Here is a 20,427-nt window from a genome sequence, read left to right as displayed (position 1 = left end):
CTGGTAGTAAATATTTTGACTTGAGGATTAAGTAGCGGTTTACAGAACTGCTAAGATAATTTTGTTTTTTCAGTGCACAAAGCAGGCTTTCTTTTTTTAACAAAATACTCCAGTAAATGAAACGTCTGTGTGTCCTCTCTTGTGCTGTTGAACTCTGGTTTAATTCCACTCTGAAGGTGAGGACGAGCAGAGGAATTACATCAAATCAGCAACAACACACGAGACTGACAGTCAACACCACGTGGCCTCTATTTAACCGTGTTTGTGTGGGCCGCATTCCACCTTCTTCGTATATATACGCGGCGGCGGCGGCGACTCACCGCTGATAGAAAACAGCGTGTAGGCCTGCTCTCCCTCCACCGTCGCCACGCACTCCAGAGTGCTGAACCGTCCCCGGCTCACGTTCACGCGACTCTCCACCTCCGTCTTGCCGAACAGGGGGCTGAACAGCGTGACGGTGATGACGTTGTGCTCCTCCTGCGTGGCGTTCACCTGTTGGGAGCACCTGAAGAAGCAGAAAATTACAGGTTGTTGACAAAAGGGATCACAGAGTTATTCATCAGCTGTCTCGTTAAGACGTCTCTCCCTTTATGTCACTGCGTGAGTCACATTCCTGATTTCACGAGTCTTGAAAACATCTCCCGTCCTGTCTCTTCCTTTTGCGTTTCCTGCCTCCTTGATTATCCACCTCACCCCCTAATTTTGCCGTCAGTCAACCCTGTTTTATGTACTCCCTTGTTTTTCTTGTTCCTCCACCAGACTGTCTTCGTTCTTCCCATAGACTGCATATACATGGACATATTCACCCTGGCGCCATGCACTGGTTTGCGGTTTTGTTTTTGTTTGTTTTTTTGCAACCAGAAGTGACGCGAGAGGGTGAAGCTAAATACAACTGAATGCTGAATAAGACATTTTTAGGCAACAATGTTGCAATTAACTTTCATGAAGTAAAAAAAAAAGGGTTAAAGTTTTAAGACCAAAACACGGACAACTACCAGACCGGACAACACCGTGTTAAAGACCTGTCAATCACTGTGTAGCCCCGGCCTAAAGCATCCCCTGCTTTATGGTCTGTTTGACTCTAAATGGACCATCATTTACTAAATGAACATCATGCTGTATTGAAGAAGACTTGAAACTAGAGATTGAGACCATAAACTCATGTTTACAATGTTTGAGTCATTTTCTCATAGACTTCTATACAACCAGAGGAGTCGCCCCCTGGTGGTCATTAGAGAGAATGCAGCTTTAACACGTGAAGCTTTAACTTCACTTTTTTAGAACTGGAGGTTGCCGCCTTGTTCTATACGTTGTGGGCTCATCACTATCAAGACATTCTTCAGTGCAAGTTCTCTTTGGTTTTGGATTTTTTGCCTACTTCCTGTCTGGATTTAGTCGCTGAATTCTCTTTGGTCTGACCCTCTGTGTACGACCACCTGGAATCTCAGTGAAGACCCGGCCTTTTTTTGGCTTTAATTGACCTTAAAAAGAGTCTCTGTGGTTCTGCATACTGTGTGAACATAACGATTGTGGGTTGAACAGACTGGCACCGTATCAACGCGTCCACCAGAAGCATTCATTCATTTTCCCCGGGGCTCCACAAGAAGCAGCTGTTGTCTCCGGTCACCGGCTCATTGTCTTTCTGTACATTGGCGTGCGTGTATGTAATTCGATTGTACTTAAAGAATTACTGGATGGAGTTTGGATAATCACTTATGATCCGCTGCCTGTGTTGCTTGGGATTGGTTGTTGCTATGGCAACCGGGTGCCCCCTTCCTTCGGACGCGCTTTATGTTTGACACGAGAGAGAGAGAGAGAGAGAGAGAGAGAGAGAGAGAGAGAGAGACGAGTCCCCGCGTCCAGTTTGTATCCGGGCAAAGGCGCGCTGGGCCCCCCTCCGCCAATCACAAGTCAAGTCTATTCCAATCCCGTGTCACATGGGGCGGTCATCTTATCGCTGTCAACCAATCACAAGTCAGCGCCGGGAGAAACAACCTCCTCAATCCTACATTCCACCGTCGTCATCGTTCCTGAGTCCGTCCGGCCTTTAGGACCCTAGAGGTGCACTTCAGAGGAGCTTTGCAAGCCTGTGAATCTGAAATCAATGGGCGGCACCGATCATCAAGGAAGCATCACTGAGAAACACGCCTTGTATCCACACACGGACATGCACGCCTCGTTGCCGGTGCAAAAACCATGACAGTTGTTTGCAAACATACAATAGATATCTAACAATAGAGTGCTGCAGGGATGACTTATTGCTGTCGACGAACCAGTAAGTTAGCATCACTGGTTCCCACGACAAAAAAAACACCGGGCTTCTTCCACTTTTACCATTTTATAAATCACGTTAGTCTATACAGGAACTCCACTACGGTCACATGACTTCATGTTAGTCTATACAGGAACTCTACTACGGTCACATGACTTCATGTTAGTCTATACAGGAACTCTACTACGGTCACATGACTTCATGTTAGTCTATACAGGAACTCTACTACGGTCACATGACTTCATGTTAGTCTATACAGGAACTCTACTACGGTCACATGACTTCATGTTAGTCTATACAGGAACTCCACTACGGTCACATGACTTCATGTTAGTCTATACAGGAACTCCACTACGGTCACATGACTTCACGTCTCCACCACTAAGCTAAAGGAGGACTAGTGTCCTAGTGAGGATGTTAAGTCGTATCATTTACATTTTTAAGACACGTAAAAGCGTCTAAATTAACCAGAGGGAGATATACCGACCAGTTTTATATTGTAGAACAAAACTTTAAAATATCTTCATCTTAAACCAGCTTATTTCAGACATCTAACCAAAAACATATCGACTTAGAAACGAGGGAACCAGAAGTGCAAGCCCACTACATAAAGATGAAGCCTGTTAGTCGTCCCTTGTTCTCGGTCGCCTGCAGCATCACTTCTCGCTCTTAGTCAGACTTACCTGAGCAGGTGAACGAGAAACACTGATCCTGAAAAGTGATACGATTAACATCATTTCCCTCGAATATATTATATCATGTCAAAAAGACCAAAAAGCCCCCTGGGGCCCGGGGGAGAAGAGAAGAAGGAAAAAGAAGTGATAAAGGTGCAACGGATCACAAAACATCAGATCGTATCACGGTTTCGAGTCAGTTGCTTTCCTCGGGCTCTACATTGGTCAGATTGATTTTGGTTCCGCAGCTTTTCTTTTGTTTGATTGTCAATTTAATGAGCAGTCTGACTAATCCAATTAGTCCAATCCCTGTAATTACTTTAGGCTGTAGTTCTTAAGTTCAGTGCACTTATTACACAATCCAAGGATATTCTGTCTTTGCTTTTTATTTTATATTTTAAACTGATGAATGATGATGAAAAATTAAGGGAAACCTTCACCAATAAATATGCACAAATGTGGATAAAGTTTGGATGAAATATTGATATTTATTTCTCTCTCTTAAGGCTTCTTCAGCCCCTTAAAACTACTCAACTCAGTATTCATCTGTAATATTAAGTATTCATTACTAAATAAACAACAATTTACAGAAAAGTTTGACAAGTTCAGATATTTTTAATAAAAGTTTCTTAAACACTCATCAGGACTGTGAGGGTGTGGTTTTTATTGGCCAGACTGTTCTCACTAAATCTGATTGGTGCAAGGACATACAACGTTACATTTCCCAATTTTAGCCCCGCCCACTGCTAAACCAGTGAGAACGGCACAAACTAAAACAGAAACGCACGAATCTAGCATGTGAAACACTTGAAGCAGTTTTAACTTTGGACAGAAAAAATGGTCGAATTACTGATAGTAAGAAAAACTAACTCTTTAAAAGTCTGACCTGGCGTACGGCTGCTCGCAGTAGTACCAGGCGATCTGCGGGGCGGGGAACCCCTCGGCCACACAGCGGACCTGTCCGTCCACCGGACCCTCGTGAGACACGATCTCAGGTTTACCTAAAAAAACCAAAAAGACACGTCAGGACACGTCACGGACATTAAACCTTAGGGAGGCGTGACTGATGCACAGCGACGTGAGGTGGAGGACCTCATTTCACACACAGAAAAAAAATAAATCAAATCAATGAAACCTGTTCCCATATGTCAACGCCAGAAGATTAATGCAATGTGCAGTGATGGAGTTCATTATGTGGCTTAAGGGAACAGAAAACCTTTAACACACACACACACACACACACAAATAAAAACCGATGAACCAACTTACTGATCACAAAGATGGTGAACGTGTAGTTCACTGAAGCGTCGCCGTTGGAGGCTCGAAAGGTGTAAACTCCACCCTCTGACATTTTCAGTCGCACCAGCCTCAGCTCGCTGCTGTACCTGAACATTAAGCAATTACATTGTTTTAGCATTTATGCTTTAAAACATCTCATACACTTTGTATTTCACTTTTTATATTCAAGTTGAATTTTGAAACTTTCTTGAAAATTTCCTTCAGGATTAATAAAGTTCTATATTATCTTAATGCATTTATCAACGTTTAAGAACCAGCAGTTAAAATGTCAACGCTGATATTTTCATCTTAGATGATAACCTGTCCTTTGTTTGCCTTTTGCTTGTTTAGGCACAAATTGCAGTTTCCAATTATTCTGGTGGAGTAATGTCTAAGTATTGATTTATTGATTACTGTGCTCCCTCGCGTACCCTTAATCTGCTTGAGGGGGGGGGGGGGGGGCTTTTCTTCACATATCACCAGAGATGATTGTACCAAAACACCATGAAACGTGAGCCAAAAACTCATTAAGCAGAACACGCAGCCTCGGATAACATTATGTAATATTTCTATCTGCAGCACGGATAATACTGCACATATTTCACGGTTTCCTTTCCTGTGAAAAAGCCATTTATATTCTGACAGTTCCCGTTTCGCCAGAAGCGCCCGGAGCAGTTTTTTTAGAATTCCAGCTGTATTTCTCAGGAAGCCGTTAACAGCAGCACCTCCACCGACCTGCAGCCCAATCCAAAGCTGTCAAATTCCACCGAGCGGGGTTAATGAACATTTTCATCTAGGTGGTAAAAACTAAAAGGCACTTGAAGGCAAGTGTGCGTCTGTGCGTTTGTCCCACCTGTACTCGTGGCTGTGTGTGGTGATGACGTGGTCCGTTGTGTTCCTCAACTCGTGGCCCATGAAGCTCCAGGAGAACGAGCGCGGCTTCGGATAAGCCTCCATGTCGACGTTCAGGGACAAACTCTCGCCCGAGCGGACGTGGATGGTTTCGTTGATTGTGGGTTTTAAGTTGATGAATCCTTTCTCTGAAAAATAAGAGAAATTAGATATTTTTACAGGGATTTGTAGAAGTGAAACTGAGTATTTTTATTGGAATAGAAACTGATTTAAAAATGGTCACAAAGGAACCCAACAGCTGCACGTAACGACCTCCCAGTCCAGAGACGTGAATAGAACAGAGACAACAATGAATCACAGCACAAATGTCACTCGACATGTCACTCTCATATCTGGCAGTTGGCTAGCTTAGCTTAGCTTAAAGACTGGAAATAGGGGGAAACAGTTAGCCTGGCTTTGACCAAAGGTAACTACAACCACCTACCAGCACTTTTAAAGCTGATTAACATATATATCCTGTTTGTTTGATCCATACACACACTGAGGCATAACAGCATTTATTTTATTTTTTTTAAATGTGACGTGAAGACAGCAGGAAGATTCTGTGGTCGGCTGTGGCACAAAAGTGAAAAGTTGTTTTTGTTTGTTTTATGTCAATGAGACTTCAGCACACAACATTTTATACCAATTCATTCAGCATCACTCTCATAGTAGATTTTCACTTTTAAACGGAGCGCCTTGTAGTGAGGATGGGATGTGATTGATGAGACGCAATCAGCTGGCTGTGAGTGGATTACAGCTGTGTGTGTGTGTGTGTGTGTGTGGGGGGGGGGTTATGACTTTGCTGTCCTGCATGATTCAGTCGACATCATCGACCCGGTGCTGCTTTTAATGTAGCTGCTGTTGTGTTTTTTGTGTAAACGTGTCTTTATGTGTCCTGTGTGGATGTGTTGTGTTGAGTCTTAATGTAAGAGCATTTTTTACACATTTCTGCCTTTTGAACAAAATAGAAAGAGAAATAAATCTTCTCTTTCTCTTCTGTTGGTAACATGTTGATTAGTGAGCATTAGAGGTGCTGGTAGAGCGGTTTTGCAGAGAGCCAATCTTAGCCGTTTCCACCTGTTTCCATTCGTTATGCTAAGCTGAGCAAAAGCTAATCAACTGCTTCACATTTACCTAACGGAGGCATAAAGAGAACTGGATATACGGCGTTGGAGGCGAGGCCCAGTTCATTCCAACAAAAGTTGCTCAATGGCGCTTGAAGCCACAAAAAAAAAAAGTTTGACAGCTGTGTGAAAAATGACCCAGATCTTCCACATCCACGGGCCGTAGAGGAAGCACGCCAGCTTTAACCCGGCGAGTTCATTATGCAGGAGAGATTACTCTGCTTTGGTTTAACAGTTTATTCTACAACTTTTAGGACCCAATGATTTAAATATATTAAAGTGTTCGTACTGGGAAGTTTATTGACCAAAAAATAATGTGTATATATATATATATTCTCTGATTTACATATGTCATCACTTGACCGACCTGGAGCACTTTCTGCTTCAGATCTCTCTTCATTCGCCGGTTACATTTCCGCGTTTATTTCTCTAAACGGAAAAGAAGCGAATGTCTTCGTGCACTCACCGTAAACATCGAGCCACGCCGACTGCGAGCTGACCCCTCTTTCATTCTGGGCTTCACACCGGTACCTCCCGACGTCTTGAGGTCCGACCGCCGCGATGCGCAACGTGACGCTGCGCGCGTGAGTGAAGTCCTCCGTCAGGATGCGTGAAGCACCGTCAACCTTTACTGGTTGCTGTGGATACCAGACGGCACCCTGTCAACGCCCAGAGATCTCTAGAGATTAACCCTGTCTGCTCGTCTATCCTTGCCAAGCACACAAACACTGACACCGGCTGCATGCGAGTACACACACACACACACACACAAGGCCGTTCACGCCCGTACGCACACGGTACACACACACACAGCCAAGATCCTGAAGCTTAGCCAGCGAGAACTTTGACCGCTTTCACTCTCGTTCATAAGAAGAAACAACCACTGATACCAGGTCACAAAAACACTCGGTAAAAAGAAATAATACATCAAACAAATATTATGTTATTTTTTGTGGATTAGAACGCCACTCTCTCATGATTGTCGCTCAGGTTTGGGACGTTTAAAGACAGTTGAGATTGTTTGACTGGGACCAGTTTCCTGGTTATACAGCTGGTATTCGTGTGGTTGACTCTTCACTTTTAAAGTTACTCCAAGGAACTTTGATTTAGTGTTGATTCTGTTGGACTAAAGTGGAATTGTTTCTGAGCACCAGAGTCTCTTTAGAAAACCTCTCATGTTACTGCAGCAGGGTCTCTGACAGTCTGCCTCTCTCAGTCCTGGTTCTGGTTCTCCCGTGCCCCCCTTCCCTCCAGCGGGTCCAGCAATACGTCCTGGGTCTCCAGCAGCGTCTCCAGAGAGGAGAAGCTCTGCTCCTGGAGGAGGAGATGCTGCCCGGGAGCCGAGCTCTCCTCCTCCCTCCGGAGCTCCGACTGCAGGTCCAACGCTGCAGGTGAAGCCGGATCTGGGTCTGTCCACGGTGGACCGGTCTCTGCTGGACTCTGAGCTGAAGGAGGTTCTGGTGAACCTGCATGATTTCATCTGGTTTCACCAGAATCCGACCCGGTGGCTCCGATGACGAGCATCAAGAATAACTCTATAGAAACAGACCATCTTCTCTCTGATGGTCTCTTTACTGATGGAGGTCTGATAGAGGATCAGGACTACACTGAGACTGTTTAATAACCAGATAAAAGTTCCTCAGAGTAGCTTTAAGTCAAAAATCTGATCAAAGCTCTTTTAACTCTAACAAGACTACAGTCAACACTCAGTGTTCAGTATTTTTCTAGTTACAGCACACGGCAAAGGAAGGGAAGAAGGGTCTCACCGAGCCAGGAGGGGGGACCCACTGCAGCTGGATTTCTGCGTTGACGTTGGTGGTGTTGCAGGTGAGCGAGAGACTCTCATTCCACGTGAGAATCACTCGTTTGGTTGCCTGCATCTCAATCACAGGAGGAGCAACAGGGACTACAAAAAACAACAAAAACAAATGTGACTGAATGTTCAACAACATTACATCCCCCAAACAACTAAACCACATCCTCGATTACACTTCGAAGGAAACGTATTTTCCACAGTCTGAGTATGAAACACGTGGTTTATAATGTAAACTGAAACAGAAACAAAAGAAAAAAACGCTACAAAACTAGTTTACATTTACTACAAAACATCTTGGTTTACATTAAAATGACTACGAAATTGAAAATAAAACAAAAACGGAACAAAACTACTTGGTTCACATGGGAAAAGAGCAGCAGTGGAAGCCCTTTGTTTTGTGAACAAAACAGCACCCCGACCTTCCCAAAACCTGTTTATAATACGTCAAAACTAAACGTAAACCACGACAACACAAGTCTCCCTCCCAAAAAATGTCATTTTTAGCAGACAGGGCTGGCTTTTGAAGCCATTACATCACACTTGAGTGCATTAACTCTTTACCTGGCCTCACTGTCAGGTAGTAGTCATGCGATCTGACGCTCTCTTGCCCGAGTCTTCCCGTGCACACGTAGCATCCCTCGAAGGCCTTTTGCGTGTTGTGGATGACGATGCCTTGCTCCGGGCTGGCAGAGAACTGGAGACCAGAGGCCGGAGCTCTGCTGGAACATGTTTCCAGGCGCAGGTTGTCCAGACTTGGATCGGTTGCCAGGCAAGGGATGGAAGCGTTGTCTCCCACTCGAGTGAGAATGTTGAACACCATTGATTTTCTGAAGGGATTGTCGGGATCTGCCAAGAAACGGAGGCGTCACAGCTGTAAACGGGTCTGCACGCTGAGCTGATGAGGCTTTAGTTGGTGATCACGTGCCGTGGTGTAACAATGCAACACTAACATACACTCTTTTCCCACCACTATATTGTTATTTTGAGTTATTGCCATATGATCACTAGGAATTACTCGCTGTTTTCCTGGCTGATGTGCTCCATTACCTGTTGAATATAACGGATGATTACCAGCATATTTGGCAAACTGTCTGTAGCACCGGCACTCTCTTCTTTACACTTAAAGTTCATGACATCAAATCACATTTTTTTATGCTATTTATGGTCTGCACAAGGAATTCACAGAAAATGATGAATGTGTGTAATCGAGTTGAAAAAGCTAAATCAACTCCGCCGACGTCCTCAGCTTCATTCCTCAGTGCGGTGACCTTTGATGGACATCTGGAGCTCTACGACTTTACCAGACAACAGCAGTTAGTGCGGTGCTTCAGATTTCAGGTAAGTTGTTTTTATTCATTTAAAGTGTACTATTAGCAATTAGGTAGCGTAGAGTTCGTGGTTTATGCTAAGTTGACGCTCTGTCTGATCAGGCCTTATCACCATAATGTCTATTATGGTCTTGAACAGGTCATGATTTCGCTATGGACTCGATTTCAACTCTGACCTGACTGGACCTGGTCTTGATTAGCCCCACCTCAGCGACACCCACACAGTGGCCCCTTTAAGTCACAAGCTTCATTATGTCACGATTTACTCACAAAGTTTTTTATTTAAAAACGAATAAAATAAACGTACTAATAACAGCCTCACTGTTTAACGTTCACTCTGTCGACACCGTATCGTGAACCTTCTGCTAATGCAAACGCAACATTTCCCACGGCTGATGCTTCACATTAAAGTGACCGCAACCCATTCATCCAAATGCATCCATACAAATAAAGCAATGGCCAGTTTTGTCAGCAGATCACAACAACGTGGGTTTGTTTAAATACCATTAGCAGAAACAGACACACCAGCTGCTCTTCTGTCTTCAGCCAGAACTGAAATCTTCAGGATTATGTCTATAAATCAACCTTTTTTTTCTTCTTCTTCAAATTCGTAGAACTAACAGACACGAGATCTGATCTGCCAAAAACGATGACTTGGCTGCAGCTTCCATCGACCTTACAGAAGACAAGTTGCCAGAGCTTGAATTGTTCAATGACAAATTAATCAAATCCAAACATCTTGTAACAATGCTACATGTGTGCCTCTCATCATAGAAGTAGCTACCGCGTGTTGCCTGGACGGTGTGAACTGTGGAGTGAATGATAAGCACATGATGTTCGCCTGCAGCGATGGCAGCGGGCCAAGGAGATGTGGAGTCACATCGAGGTGGAAACACAGTAACACTCCACCATGCACTCGATAAATAGTTAGAGTATTTACTCTACCTGTCCGGGGCAAAGCTACAAACACCTTTCTCTGCGAGAACACCCACACATCCTGCTCCCTGTACTCTGGATTTCAGTTCTCTCTCACACACAAACACCACGTAATCTCACACACATGCGATCTACTGAATGCACTCGGAACACTTGACAGTTACACGCGGCTACCTTTCACATAGACATAGATGGAGGCTTGCTCCTTGGTGCTCTCCTCCAAGCAGATGTAGCGGCCCATGTGAACAGGCTGGGCCCTGGGGATGTGCAGCGTGGACATCCCAGCCACCTTTTTCTCTCCCCGCACCTTCGGCCGGTCCTCCCGCTGCCACTGCATCTCCTTCTCACCCTGGCAACGCAGCTCGAAGGGTCCGTTGAGCGGGACGACAAGGTGGGGGTCGACGGGGGTGATGGTGGGCTTGGTGTTGCCTATAAAGTGACGGAGGAGGGAAATCAACTGCATGTCAAACATAACAAAGTCACGATGAGACAGTTTGTGTTATATATATATATGTTAGAACAGTAGTCCCATTTTCACCACACTGGAGGAAAACATTGTGCATGATCATGGCCCTGAGTTGATAATTCCGGGCTCAATAATATCGACAGTACAGATCAGGCATTCAAGAGAAACTGAGCTGAAGCGAGCGTTTCATTAATCCTGGAAACATAAAACCATAGACTCTATATAAGAGGTGGACGTAGTCGTCGTGACGTCACCCATTAGTTTGTGGACTGCCGTTTTGGAGCCTCGAGTTCGGCGATTTTGCTGTCGCCATCTTGGATTACCGCTGTCGCCATGAGTTTTTTCCGCAACCAATAATGACCATAATTGGACTGAGGAGCCGTGACGTAGAGACGCATCCCCTGCTTTATGGTCTGTTTGACTCTAAATGGACCATCATTTACTAAATGAACATCATGCTGTATTGAAGAAGACTTGAAACTAGAGATTGAGACCATAAACTCATGTTTACAATGTTTACTGAGGTAATAAATCAAGAGAGAAGTAGAGTCATTTTCTCATAGACTTCTATACAACCAGAGGAGTCGCCCCCTGGTGGACATTAGAGAGAATGCAGCTTTAAGAGGCTTCAGCATCGGTTGCCACCTGGATAAAACTAACAAGACTCAAGGGTCATTTACTTAAATGAAGATTGAAGCGTAACTGCATACTTACACGTTTGTTTAAGCTATGAACTAAATGATATGACTGTTCTTTGATGAAACAAATCATAGCTGGTGTTAATATTGACATTTCTTCACAAAAAAAAAAGAAATCTGCATTTAATGGTTGAAAATGGCTAGAAAAGCCGTCTAACTTTAACTTTGGTCTTTGTTGTAATTTGATAGCTGCTAAAAAATATTAAAGTTGAACCCTGTCTTTATGTTGACTCAAGAAGACAGATATAATTATTAGAAATCCTCAAATTTCAGCAATGCTACAAGAGTAAAATCATGTTCTCACCAAATGTAAGTCTAAGTGTCAACAATTCATGTGCATTGAAAGAGTCCCTGATCCAAAAGCAAACAACAGGATCATCCTTCAAACTAAAAAAACAAACAAAGAGGATTTGTTCTGGCTCTCATTCCCATAATTGATTGGGAGGTGTTTTTTTTTTATACACAGCTGGTTACACCTATACTGTAAATATAAAAGTTGTTGTTAAAGCAGTGGTTCCCAACCGATAATAGCTTGCGACAAAGAATCTAAAACAAAGCAAAGTCCACAGTGACCCCTCATCATGGGGTTATAGCCTCAGTGTGGATGCTGTGAGCGGATCAAAGACACAAACAGTGGAAAACATGCAGTATTTCATAAGTAAATGATGAAAAATACAGATTGAATGATCAAGTTGGGACTTCTGAGTGTCCTGACCGCCGTGTTAAAGGTTTGTAACAAAAAATATGATTTAGATCATTTCTCATCCGCAACTCCACCTGTGACTTCAGCTGGACTTCAGATTGTTTTGACTATCGTCCAGGTTAAAAGGCTCAGTGTGACAGCAGGAGTCAAACCTCTTGACGTCGGGGAGGCGAATGAGTAATATTTATGTTCGGGTCTTTTTTTTTATTGAAGCCACCTGTGACAAAACACTGCAGGACAGCGGCTGCAGCTTCCCCTGGTGAGACAGCAGCAGGAGTTTTAAAACACGTGGCTGCGTTGTGGACCGGGCCAGAGGGGCCATAAGGGCCAGCGCATGGTCGAAAGCCTGCAAGGGCCCTCAGTGTGCCCTCATATGGGTGCTTATGGCGTGAGATAACCACTAGAGCCCCTTAGACCCCTTGGCGCTTATGGTGTGAGGGCTCACAGACCCCTTGATGTTTAAAACATAAGCAAGCCTATCACTAGGACCCTCCAGACCCCTCACGCTTCCAGTGTGAGGGCCAATAGACCCTTTGAAGTTTCAAACGTTAGCTGGGGCCCCAGACCCCTTGTGGTTTAAAAGCTAAGTCAGCTGACCACCAGGGCCCCCAGTACCCTTGTAGTTTAAAACCTAAGTCAGCTGACCATGATGGCCCCCAGACCCCTGGCTGTTTAGAATGTAAGCTGATCACAAGAGACACCCCGGGCCCTTTGAAACCTACAGTTTGAGGGTCCATGGGACCCTCTGCACATGAGCTGGACGTCATTAACCCTCAACGACCCGACCCGTCCTGATGATAAATAATGGTGTACTTTAATTAACCTCCAGGTTTCTTTATGGTTCTGTAAAGAAACATTTAAAGTCTAAATATATATCGTAACAGTTATTTACATCGATCAATACTGAGACAAAAAGATATCATGATAACATCCAAAAGACATGCGTCCAAATCCTCCCATCCCTCCTTTGATAAAGAGACACCTCAAGCATAAACACAAACAGGGCGTGGTGGTGATGATGATGATGATGATTGAAGGACAGAAACGCTTAAATTCATAGAATCACTGGACAGCAAACAGCAATGTGTCATTGCGCAGAAACGGTTCCGTTTTTAGAGGCTGTCAGTTCTGTGTTTGCAGAGCGGCTAACAGTGTGATCTAACGTCAACGGTTGTTCTCAACAGAGGATGAGATACAAAAAAAACAGCCTCTACAAGTTCTTTAACTGAGGCATCATTTAATGATATGTGTGTATTGATTAAGCGCGAGCAAACACGGTGAATTAGGTCTGTGTAAACAGGCTGGAGGCAAAACTTAATGGCATCACATGACAGGCGAGCCCTGTGCACACACACTGCGTAAAGATGTGGCCGTCATTCACACCCCCCGATGATCGCGTGAACATCGACGTGCGCGTCGGATACTCTCAAGCTGTCGATCAGATGGAAACAAGCAGCAGAAGAAAAAAAGTCCACCTGATGCAGGAGGCTCGCCGGACAAACCGAGCGCTCATGGAGCGCAAAGTTAAACAGAAACACTTGTTTTTCGGCACAGATGGCTCCATGCATGCCAGCTTCTCCATAAAAAATGTTTGCCAGCCAAGTTTGGCAACTTTCCTGACAAGATAAAACAGTTGACTTCGAATCGACTCGCACACAAACAGAATAAACACGTCTTAAAAAAGTAAGCTCCAAATAATAAAAACAGACAGATACGTTTGCGCATATAAAAGCCAATTAGTCGAAGTCGAAGCCAAAATCTCCCCTAAAATGATTCATTAACTCCACGCGGGTTAAAAAGTGATAAATGATATAAGCATGCAAACCAGTTGTGGATATGCCAGCTAGTTTGCATGCTTCCTCGGAATCAAGAGTTGCCACTATATTTCCATAAAGACGGTTTATTTGAGGGGAAAGCCGCATGAACCTGCCGCGTTTCCTCGAGCACAACACGGTGAAAAAGTCTATTTGCATAGCGCTCAATGTTTATTACTCAGTATCCTATACTTCTTTATTATTATTATTATTATTAATGGCGCCCTGCTCTCTGAATACAACATGAATTATTAAAAGATAGGCATCCAGATCATGCACCAAAGTGTCCGCTTTCCTCATCGGGTTTCAGCGACTTCGCTTCAGATCTCGTTGCACCGGAACAAAGAAAAAGTGGTGAAAATGCATCACGAATGGCGATATAATTTCAACTCCCTATGATGTGGACTATCTTGGCTAAAGGGAGCTGAACACCCGCAGACATTTAGAGAGACAGTCGATCATGCGTTGTGTTAAAAAATAAAACAGCAACAAGTTGCCAAGCGCACAAATGCCTCGTGCCTCACCTGGATGGAAGGTTAACTGCAAAAACACAGACAGCAGTATCCAGTGGTATTCCATAGTTGTTATTCCATGGGTCTGGCCGTGAAGGTGAGCCTCTCCGGGGTTAAGGTGTCTCTACTCTACTCGCCCGCGCGCGTCGGAGTTGTGGAGAAGTTGAACTGTGCGATGTGTAGAGAGGCGCACTTTACAAGCCTTTAAAGGCGCAGACGCTCAGTGGAGAGCAACAAAAGCAGCAAGCAGCCGTCGCAATATCTCCGCAAACATTGCTGTGGAGCGCGCCAGAGTCGTGGGTACGAGACGGGGAACGACCGGGTCGGTGTGTGTGACTCTGACTGACTGTGGCGTCAACAACATGTTTATATGGGGAGCCGAGTGGTGGAGCCTATTACTCACGAGGGGAGGGAGGCGTTGTGGGACCTGTCGTCTGCTTTACCGACAAAGAAAAGACGCGGCGCAGAGACGCAGAAAAGACAAAGTCCAGCATCCACTTTTTATTTTTCATCTGTTATTTGATAAAACATTGATGTCTTTCCACACTACTTATCTGACATAAAACACACTCTGAACACACGCACATCTCTAAGGACACGATTATAATTACATCTCTCCAGTATTTTGTTATTTGTTATTTTTATATAACACACATATGAAATCATTAAAAACTGAAAACCTAAATTGAGAACATCACATAATGACCCTTTGTATTGTCCCTCATGAGACCACACATGACGGGTTTTTTTCTAGTAGCATGCACACACACTCAGAGTTGGCCTAGTTTTCCATTGGCTCAAACACGCAAACCAGGTCTGGTCTCTGCATAATGTTGAATTGGTAATTCCATTTAGTTGTTGAAAACAGCCGTTTATAATCCCAACAACAGCTAGTTTGCCCTTAAGTTATTTCCTTTGATTGCTCATAACAGACCTCATTATCGGTTGACACAATTTAGGGGAAACCATTAGGTTTGTTTTACGTTCATCCTGTGACGTGATAGACCGTTTAATTTACGTTCTTATTACTCAACATTTTTACATCTTCAGAGTTGTGCAACTTAAGTGGTTTAACCAGTTCTTGCATCAAATGTTGAAAGACAATTCTGGTAACTATTCCTATTCTACTATGGAAGCACTATAATTAAAGGTTAAAAGAAGACGTTGATTTAGTTTTGCACCTCCAAAAGGTTAAGGGGGGGGGGGGGGGCTTGTGAGAGACCGATTAAAAGAAGAATGAACAAAATCAGAGACAGCACAGACATCTTGACTTCTATTCCTTACGATGAAGCTTAGAATTTCCTGGATCCTACATTTCCCATAATGCACCTCAATAGCATCTTTCTTGTTCGACCCTCCCTGCCTGTGACAATACTCCACACCCTGAATGTATTACCAGTTTATAATCAAGCAGCAACCTCCCGTGCTGAGAAATTAAGCCAACGCAGAAATACCTAGAACTGCAGTTCCTTAAATGGCCACTTGAGGCTCTAAAAGCGAGTCGATCCCCATCGACATCTATGTTAAAATGAACAACTTTACAGCCGAAATAAACATGTTTACAGCCAGTATAAAACAACGGGTTTGGTCTCTTTAGCTAATATTCCTGTTTATGACAACTAAATGTGCAGAATTTATATATAACGCTCCTGTTTGAATTATATCAATTCTTAAAAGTACAATTAAGGGTGTGGCCTCTTTGAGTGTCAGTTTCACTTACAATCCACCTCTTTGCATATTTTTAGAGTTAAACTTTTCATCAATAAAAGTCCCATATTATTTTGCTGCTTACTCTTCTTCCCTGCAGTATCAGGTGACTTGTTTTATTTAAGAATAGCCGCTAACAAAGCTCTGCTAATTCAGTGATAAACACATTTAATTTCCTACAAATGCTTCACAATAAAAGTCCCCCTTTATTTTTGCTCTTTACATTTCCTCCCTGCAGTATTAGTAGACTTGTTTATTGAAGAACAGCCACTTACGACGCTGTACGCTAATTCGATGATGAACACATCCCCCCCCCGTTATTAGCTTTTATTTTAACAGGACTCAGACAGCAGGTCTCAGCTGTGCTCCAGGTTTTCCTTGGCTCTTCCCTTTACAATCTCCTGTGGAGCGAATCTCCTGTGTAGTGTGTGTGTGTGTGTGTGTGTGGGCATGTGGTCTAGATTTGCGGATCCCAATGTTTTCAAAGGTGCTATATAAATACAGTTATTATTATTATTATTATTATATATGAAAAATTGATGGAGTGCCCCTTTAAAAGCCATGTCGCCTGTAAGTTTGGTCTGATTTAAAAGACGTTTGGTAGGCTACGCACATCCAATCTATTCTCTACAACTTGTAACTTGTACCACTAATTTCTGCCTTTATTTAAACACAACATTTGCATAATTTTGCCTTTTCTGTTGGTCAACACAGGCTGGGAGGCATCCAGTGTTTACTGTCTGACTAACATGGCCACAACATGCAAACGGCTTTAGATGTGGCCGAAAACCAAACCCAAACGCTGTGTGTGTGAGTAACTAATTTTTTGGTGAAATGAAAACAAACCATACTGCGGTGGCGTTTATAACCGAGTACCGCTACTACAAACCCATTTAAACAAACCTCATGAAATTTGAGAGGCATGTTTAGTTAGGAAACAGGTCATTACTCAAAATCAAAAAATGTGGCGAGAATACAAGGTCATAACAGATGATACGGGCGGCGGAAGCATGTAGCTTCATGTGGCACAAACATGTTCTAGACTAGACTCTTCTTGTCTTCTTGTCTTCTTGTAGCTAAACCACTATCTGCTCACTAAAGAGAGGCAAAGTCCCGCCCCTTCCAGTGTCACTTTATTTTGGAAAAAAACATGTACAATAGTCAACTGTAAGGGATAAATATGTTTGTTGATCCTGTTTAAATTGCACCATGAATTAAAACATATGATGTTTGTCAATTTAAAAGATCATTTGGCAGATCAACAAAGTCCCAATTTGTCGTAGTATCATTCACTACATCTCTCGTTTCGCACAATGCACGTCACCAACACGGCCGTTCACTTAGCTGTGGTTCACGCACAAATGTAACGTTATCTTGATTGATGTATTTTTAATAGAAAGAAGGAGTGAGACCTGTTGTTGGTGTGAGAACATCCTGGTACGAAAACACTCAGCGAGAGACGTCACTTTAAGACCCTTCTGGGTTTGTAGTTTTTCTTATTACATATTTTCACAGTTTTCCGACATAATGCAACTTTCTTGACGTGCAAAATGATCTTTTAACTCGACAAACACATTACACCACATCACATTCACATGTGTGTGTATGTACGACGAGAGTAGTGTGTAACCGGAGTCAAATTCCATGTAAAGCTGATTCTGATTCTGATTCAGCAGATGCTTTTATCCAAAGCGACTTACAATAAGTGTGTTCAACATCGGTATTCAAGAGAACTACTAGTCACCAGAAGTCATAAGTGCATCTCCTTTTTTAAACAAGCATCTCAGAGCATAAACCAGAGCAAAGGTACAGAAACAAACTAACATGAATACAACTAGTGCTGAGTGGAAGGCTCAGGGTAGCGCTTCTTGAAGAGGTGAGTTTTCAGCCTGATGAAAGACTCCGCTGTCCTGATGTCAGTGGGGAGTTCATTCCACCATTGCGGGGACAGAAAACAGCCGTGAGCGACCAAACACCATGTGTGTCAATCTTGGCACAATTCAAACAGGATCAGGGAAATAAGGTCCCGTGGTGGTCCACCAGCAGGGGCGGGACTTCGCCTCTCTATTCTTTCTTATAGTTTGCGTATGTTTAGTCACGAGTGCTTTAGGTACCTGACCCACTTGGCGCTGCAGGCCGACACATTAATATATTTATTTAACACAAGACTCATCTGACAGGGCTCCCTTGAGGAGAGTTTGAAATAACAAGTTCCTGTATTCATTAGCTGTTTTGGACCCTGAGGCAAAAAAAACATGCTTGTTGTAAAAATGTCTCACCACTATTAAAGAAACGAACCATAAACTCAAGCCTAAATAGGTTCTTACTGTCATTTAATATCTTTCAGCACCACAGACGACTCTTAAAGGCTCTAATGGCCTGAAACCAAACCTCTAATTTAACTTCCTCGAAGCATTAACTCCTGTAAAAGACCCATCAATTATCACACATTGATTTTTCCATTCACATAAATGTCTTTTAGGGTAACGGAAAATGTTTTTTTCTTTCTGATTAACATGTTAAAACGGGTTGTTGTCAGATTCAGAAATGTAGTTGCTTTTGAGGATATGAATAATGCACAAAATCCAAGCTATATTTTGTATATGTCCTCTTTAGCCAGAGCATCTCCACCTATAAATACATGATTGTAATGTGAGAATGTTTCGTCTACGCTGTGATCAGATAAGAGGAAGCATCGGTCTTCCATCTCGGCCTCCATAGCAAAGTTTTTACAGTGTCTCTCTCCAAAACATTTCCTCTGTTCGGTGGAAAACATTGGGGGAAGACACTGAGCGACATAAGTAGCAGCATGATACTCGTCTTCATGCTAAATCATGTTTGTTTAAGTCAGTAGCCGCCCACTTATGAGCAACCGACTCCACGTGCACGGTTACAGTAGTCAACTCTGCCTCACCTGCTTCTGTGATAGATACACAACAAGGTGCACGCAACTATCTATTTATTTGTTACCTACATTTTTATTAATTATAAGTTATAAGTTTACTGTCACAGAGGAGGAAAGAAACTAGAACATGTTTACTTGTAAGAAGCTGGAATCAGATCATTTTTAAAACCGATTAATCGATTAGTTGTTTGGTCTATAAAATGTCAAAACGTTATGAGAAATGGTGTTTCCAAAGCCCAAGATGACGTCCTCAAATGTCTTGTTTTGTCCACAACTCAAAGATATTCAGAGAGAGGAAACCAATCGATTGAAAGCTCAACGTTCCTGATGTTCCTTGTTGTTTGACAGGCTAACCGTGGAATCAAAACAGTGCACGAGAACAAGAGGGATCAGGAGATCCATTACACCCTGACGATCCCGCAGGCCTCAACCAAAGACAGCGGCATCTACTCGTGCTCCATCACCGATATCATCAGCAACGAGAGCCAGACCAAGGAACTGGCTATTAGAGTTTTTGGTACGAAAACTTTTTATTTTATTTACTTAGCGTTCTTTCGTAAATTCTCTCTGAATTGAGCGCTGATTGTCCGTCGGCCTCTTTCCCTAACAGCGAGTGAGTTCATGTCCGTCTGGCCGGAGTTCAGAGAATATGAATCGGCGGAGCTGGACGAGGTCCGGGAGTTCAGGGCCGAAATCAGCTCCTTCCCCAGCGCTCACGTCACCTGGCTCAAAGACGGCGTCCCGCTCAGCGACGTGACGGCGGAGATCTCCACCAGCCTCCGGCAGCTCAGCGAGACCAGGTGAGCCTCCCGCCCGAGGTCGACTAATGACGAGTTCCCGCACGTCAAAACAGGCCTCTCATTAGGACTCGGTGCGACTGTGAACCTCCACGACTGTTGTGTTTTAAATTGCAGTCTCTGGTTTGTGTCGCTCTGTTTTAGCTACACGGGTGTTCTCACCCTGATCCGGGCCAAGGAGGAGGACAGCGGGAACTACACCATGCGGGTGGAGAACGGAGACCAAAGACGAGACGTCGGATTGATCCTGGAGGTGAAAGGTCAGAATGCCCCTTTTATGTCTTTTCCTCACATGTTAGTCTCAAGTTACCTCCTCTGAAGTTATGCATTTTATTCTATCAAGTGTGTTTTATTTTCCATCTTATTTTCACTGCTTACTTTTAAAATGTTGTATTTTCTTATGTACTGATGTATATGTATGCTGTAAATATGGGAGCTGATGTTTAAGTTTTTAGACAAACTGGTGTTTACTGAGGTAATAAATCAAGAGAGAAGTAGAGTCA

The 20,427-nt window shown here is 43.4% G+C and overlaps 1 protein-coding gene across 3 annotated transcripts in view; it reads right to left on the bottom strand.

Moving 5' to 3' along the window:
• kita (KIT proto-oncogene, receptor tyrosine kinase a) overlaps window positions 1–14,836 on the bottom strand; it is a 30,158-nt gene extending 15,322 nt beyond the window's left edge. For 2 of the 3 annotated variants that reach the window (XM_079157386.1, XM_079157387.1), the window contains exons 1-9: window positions 14,528–14,836; window positions 10,497–10,751; window positions 8,620–8,904; window positions 8,009–8,148; window positions 6,709–6,901; window positions 5,078–5,264; window positions 4,216–4,331; window positions 3,833–3,947; window positions 321–505 (exon numbers count right to left, since the gene is read on the bottom strand). In XM_079157386.1, the coding sequence (XP_079013512.1) occupies window positions 321–505; window positions 3,833–3,947; window positions 4,216–4,331; window positions 5,078–5,264; window positions 6,709–6,901; window positions 8,009–8,148; window positions 8,620–8,904; window positions 10,497–10,751; window positions 14,528–14,582 (1,531 nt within the window). In that variant the 5' untranslated portion in view covers window positions 14,583–14,836. The remainder of the gene's footprint in view (window positions 1–320; window positions 506–3,832; window positions 3,948–4,215; window positions 4,332–5,077; window positions 5,265–6,708; window positions 6,902–8,008; window positions 8,149–8,619; window positions 8,905–10,496; window positions 10,752–14,527) is intronic. The other variant, XM_079157388.1, reaches the window with a different exon arrangement.
• Between the last annotated feature and the right edge of the window lie 5,591 nt (window positions 14,837–20,427).

The sequence above is a fragment of the Pholis gunnellus genome (genome assembly GCF_910591455.1).
Source record: "Pholis gunnellus genome assembly, chromosome: 4".
Lineage (NCBI taxonomy): Eukaryota > Metazoa > Chordata > Actinopteri > Perciformes > Pholidae > Pholis > Pholis gunnellus.
This window is presented reverse-complemented; position numbering and strand designations above follow the sequence as displayed.